The following is a 5,552-nucleotide window of genomic DNA, read 5'->3' on the forward strand; positions in this document are numbered from 1 at the left end:
TCACGCATTGAAAGAATAACAGGAGCAGTCAGTGCTCAGATAAGCCGTGTGCTGGGTGCTTCACGCATTGAAAGAATAACAGGAGCAGTCAGTGCTCAGATAAGCCGTGTGCTGGGTGCTTCACGCACTGAAAGAATAACAGGAGCAGTCAGTGCTCAGATAAGCCGTGTGCTGGGTGCTTCACGCATTGAAAGAATAACAGGAGCAGTCAGTGCTCAGATAAGCCGTGTGCTGGGTGCTTCACGCATTGAAAGAATAACAGGAGCAGTCAGTGCTCAGATAAGCCGTGTGCTGGGTGCTTCACGCACTGAAAGAATAACAGGAGCAGTCAGTGCTCAGATAAGCCGTGTGCTGGGTGCTTCACGCATTGAAAGAATATGAGTTACGCAGGTTATATAAATGTAATGCGTAAAGAGCAATTCCGCTGCACAGCTGGAGTTTGCATGTTATCTAGCTTCTTGTGCTTTGTTGGTTCCCGGTGTCTCAATGGTCTATGTGAATACAGACCCCGTAAGTTAGCATTAAAATGTGTTCAGTATTTATTGAAAGTACTCATGACTTCAGGGTAGTGTTGCATGTTACTCACTTAGTGTCTAAATTGGAGAATAATTGACTCTGTGACCCCAAGCCTTATCTGGAGAGCTGGGAGCAGTGTTGAAAGGGTGGAGAGATTCTCACGTTAGGAGGTGAAATGGTTTATTGATTCCATGTTCCTGTGTTTGAAGTGCTTGCCTGATTTTGCCTGCATTGTGCATGGTGGTGTGGTATTGTGTAGATGTTTTAGTGACATGCCTCTTCATAGTGCTCGCGCCTCTAATCTGCTCTTTATTTGCTTCACATAAAGTACTGCAGTTAACGATTTTTAAACCGATTTAATCCAGAAAAGTTCTGATACTTTGAGGGTTGGCTGCTTGTCACATTATGTTGTTGCTAGCTTCGTAATGCAGTTTAGAATTAAATCCTTCCTTCCTTCTTTCATTCCACACCATACACATGGCTATACCTGAAAGTGCAGGTCACGGTAATAAGCCAGGCTACATGCTGAATTGTGTTTTCAGTCTTTGATTTCCTCAGTGGAGTTGTAACCCAAGTCTCATGGGCCTCTTTGATTTTATTATCCTCTTAACAGTGTGCTTGTTTGATTGAGAGCATGCCCTTTACACATGATTAGAAGCAATGCGATAGGAATTATGAGTGACCCATCAAATAGTACAGTGACTGCCTTCGGAAACATCTTTCTTTTCTTCATATGAATTAGTGCAGTGTGTTCAAAGCTGCCTTGTTTCAGTCTTCGTCTCGAGGCAGAGCTTGCTGTGCTAGCACTATTCTTTGTTCTTCTCTATTTTTTGTTCCTGTTCATTTTAGCATCAAAAGTACTCGCCGCTGTGGTGTGCCAAGTGTGTCTTGCATCTTTGGGAACTATTCGCATGATAATCTGTTCAGGTTCTTTCAAATGCATTGTTTGTTGTTCACTTTATTCCTCATTACTCATTATCATAGATAGCTAGCTAGATAGCAAGCTAGCACATCTTTCTAAAAGAAATGTGAAATTGGGCTGATTTTTACATACACAATAACACAATTCCTTTAGGACAAAAGTGTTCTTTTTGGGTTATTTAATAAAACAACTCTTGTAATTTTTTTTGCAAAGAATAACAACAACAGTTTTTATTGTGTAGCTTCATAGCCGCAGTATTTTTATGACCCAGCTCTGCTTTTTAAACGGCACTTTGTAAAAGAAAGGAGTTTGAAGTGTGGGGCTGGTGCCCTGCCAACTATCAGGTTAGGCAAGCTTCTCAAAGGAGAATGAGCAGCAGGACGGATACAAATCCAAATTTAGCAATTACAATGCAGCTCGGCAGAGAGGAGGCAATGTGGAGTGGCTGGGTGAGATCCTTAGATCTTTCTTGCTGAATTGGACAGCATTGTGATGCAGCTTTATTTGAAGTTGAGACCATCTATTATCGCAATATATTCACAGATCTTAGAGTAACAAATAACCCACTCCTAGAAGTGGGTTATTTTTTTATTCATTTTTATCTTTTGCACGTGCTGGTGCATGAAGCACGTATGGGAATAATCTCACCCTTGGAAGCCGTGTGTTTATGCTTAAAATGTGCACTTGTTATCGCATTAATTACCACCCTGATTTTACTAATAACTAAGTTTGTCCATTCCCTTTTCTGTAGTATGATAACTGTAAATGATTAGAAGGGCCCTTAAGTGAGTATGGTGGGGTAAGCAATAACTAAAGACTAATGTAATCCACAGACCTGCTGATTTTAGATTGTGTGTCTGGGGGAGTAGTTTTCAGTACATGCATTTATTCTTTGCTTCATGTACAGTAAATGCAAGTTCCTCATGGGGCTGTGCATACAGAGGCTCTACATTCTTTCTTAATTCCCAGTCTCTGATCATGATTTATTCATTCTATTCTGGACAGTGTTGTACAACAGGGGTCAAGCAATGAGGCTACTACTGAACTGCAGTTACCCAAAAGTACTAGTGTATTGTCTCCAGCGTTTCTACTGCAATGCAAACTGTGCAAGATCAGAGTAAAACAAGCAAGAGCCCTGAATGCAGTCCCCTGAAAGCAATCGCGTGAAAGGCGGGCTGCTAGCTTTGATTTAGAGTGGCATAGGAAGGCACTGGAACTGAAAACTCATCGTGCAGTATCGCAATGCTTTAGCCAGAGCTAGCTGGATTAGTTGGAGTCATTACTCCATTATAGAGACTTAGCCAGAAGCATAATTACTTTTTGAAGTGCTTTTAAAGTTTGATTTATCACACAACCATCCAAAATAGCGCTGTGTAGTGCATTAGCAGTGGTGATTCTTATTGAGAAATGAGATGATCTTCTGTTCCATTGCATGCGCTAGTCAATATTCAAAGGGTGTCTGCATGACAGTTACTCATCACCATCTCCTGCAACAGAAGATGCGACATTGAGGTAATAGTAGAAGTTGTATTTTGAATAGCAGGCTCTGTAGTTGGGAAATATTAATATATTGCACAAAAGGGTTGGGACCAATGGCCACATGTGCAACGTATTGGATGGCTGGCAATAGCAGATCAACAATTCGATGTGTGTGTGTGTGTGTGTGTGTGTGTGTGTGTGTGTGTGAGCTCTTTCAATCAGAGTATTTGTTACAGGCAAGTAAATCTCCGGTCTCTCGTGCTCTTTATCGGAAAATTGCTGTCTGAGCAGGTGTTTCAAGCATGTCGTTTTCAGGATGATCTGTTACCTGAAGAAGATCTCCTAGATCAATGTAAGGAGAACTGCTGCCAACTTTGACTTTAAGTTCCTTCTGTTTCATGTGGAGAAATATGTTTGGAAAGTTAAGAGGTGATTTATTTAGCACGCCTGTTTCCATCATGGGTCGCTCCTTGCACGTCCGACACAAAGAGGGTGAGCCTTAAAAATATTTCATCTGCAGGTTGCGTGATAGATTGGGTGTTTGTACCCTGGTTTGCAGAATGCTTGAGGCAGTGGTTCGGGCCAGCACTTTGAACACTTCTTCATACGTCATCTGTTGTTTAACAGAAGGACACATTGGTAACACTTTAAGCAAATGTAGCTGTTTTATTCATAAGCCGATGTGATTTTATTAAATACTGAAAGCTTTGATTGATAATTAGCCAGTGCAATTTAGACCAGTTTGGTGATTTCCCAAACCCACAACAATGCAAGTAGGGTGATGTTAATTTACACTGACGGTAAAATGTAAGACCTCTGCACCAAAGATAAATATTTGTATTCTGAATTACTCTGTCCTTCAGAGTTTACAGAGTGCTTGCTATGCAACTACAGTACTGCACATGTTTTACTTCATCACATTCATTTTGTTCTTCCTTTTCTTTCTCTTCCCTCCAAGTGATCGACATCAGATGTCAAGCGCGATCCCCGTCCCGCTAAAATCCCGCATGAGCACCTCTGAGATGGGCTACCCGACCAGGACCACCTCCCCAGAGAGAGGACTTCGCAAGCGGGCCGTCTCCGAGACCGATCAGCCACAGTACAGAACCCCTCCGCCCAGCTACAACACAGCAACCACCCAGCCCATAGCCCTGCTGGCACCTCCAAGGGGTTCTTCTGCTGCTAAGCCCATGTCGTCTTCTTTAGACGCTGCCATTGACTTTTCTAAAAGCATGGAGGCAGGAAAGGCCCTAAATGACAGTGGCGGCGGCGTCTCCGACTCGATGAGAGACACAAGCGACCAGCTGGACTCCAGCCCCCAGCGCTCGGGCACGCTGAACGGGTCAGCCGTGCCCAGCGAGGACAACTCGCTGACGTTCAGCGGGGAGCTGCGCTGCTCCGTGGAGCAAGCCGAGGAGATCATGGGCACGGAGGCCACAGGGTACAGCGTGGGGGGGGAGCACAGCCTGGAGGGGTTCACGTGCATCCCAGTGGACCACGCCGTGGCTGTGGAGTGTGACGAGCAGGTCCTGGGGGAGCTGGACGTCACTGGCTTCGAGGAGTTCTCCCGTCGCATCTATGCACTGAATGAAAACATGTCGAGCTTCCGCAGACCGCGCAAGAACTTGGAGAAGTGAGCTTAAATAACATCGCGATCGGGTCTGGGCCTTTAACCAAACTACAAGTACAACAAAATAAAGAAAGAAATAAAGAAGAGTCTGAAATAAACACAGATTTGCACTTCTTAAGTGTAATTCTAGTATTAATTGTGGCTTATGTATGACCTTTTTAAGGTGCAGAGAATGCAGATCCCATGAGAATGCATATAACAGTAAATGAAATAGGTTATGATTTTGATCCCCCTGCCAAATCCAGATTCTGTCACTATCAGGGTACCTGCTCTATAATGACCTCTGCTGGTAAGAAGGTGGTCAGTAAACTGATGGGTCTTAACCAGGGTCGGAATGCTCTGTCAGTTTGGCTGACAACGTTTTCATTCTAAAGGAATTTAGAATCCTGAGATGTAAAAACTTTAGATAATGAATGCTGAACAGCTTGCCTAATTCTATACATATATATATATATATATATATATATATATATATATATATATATATATATATATATATATATATATATAAAGGGCAGCTGGCTGTTTGAGCTAAATATATATGTATGTATGTAAACAAAACATAAATGCTATATTAACACATGTTAAAAGCAGTAATGATATCTATTGCTTACTGTGAACAATTAGCTTTAAACAATACAAGCAGATTGGTTATAGTGTTTGTATAATAATGGCAGTTAATCAGTATTTTCTTTTTTTTTCTATTCACATTTCAGGTCTATAAATCGTGTTCTATTTTTCTAAGAGCTCCAGTAAGTCGCACACTGCTTTGGGTTTGACGTGTGGGTTTCAGGTGATCTGGCAGGTTGGCTTCACTTTAAATGGGGAGCGAAGCAGGAGTTCAGTTTAATTGCACAGTGCAGAGTGATGGTAGTGTATGGTATCTGTTACCTATAATGGCAATGTTGCTGCTTTTCTTCTTGTGTCCTGCACAAGAACATTTTAAAACTCCCATCACTCAATATAGGAAGAGGTATCTGCTTTGATCGAGAGCAGAAGAATAGG

General features: G+C 42.4%; 1 protein-coding gene across 1 annotated transcript in view; it reads left to right on the forward strand.

The window, feature by feature from the left end:
- Window positions 1-4,970, forward strand: part of uvrag (UV radiation resistance associated gene) — a 48,678-nt gene extending 43,708 nt beyond the window's left edge. The window contains exon 13 of the mRNA XM_041232572.1: window positions 3,723-4,970. Coding sequence (XP_041088506.1) covers window positions 3,723-4,554 — 832 coding nt within the window. The 3' untranslated portion in view covers window positions 4,555-4,970. The remainder of the gene's footprint in view (window positions 1-3,722) is intronic.
- Window positions 4,971-5,552: the final 582 nt, after the last annotated feature.

This window comes from Polyodon spathula, chromosome 30 (genome assembly GCF_017654505.1).
Source record: "Polyodon spathula isolate WHYD16114869_AA chromosome 30, ASM1765450v1, whole genome shotgun sequence".
Lineage (NCBI taxonomy): Eukaryota > Metazoa > Chordata > Actinopteri > Acipenseriformes > Polyodontidae > Polyodon > Polyodon spathula.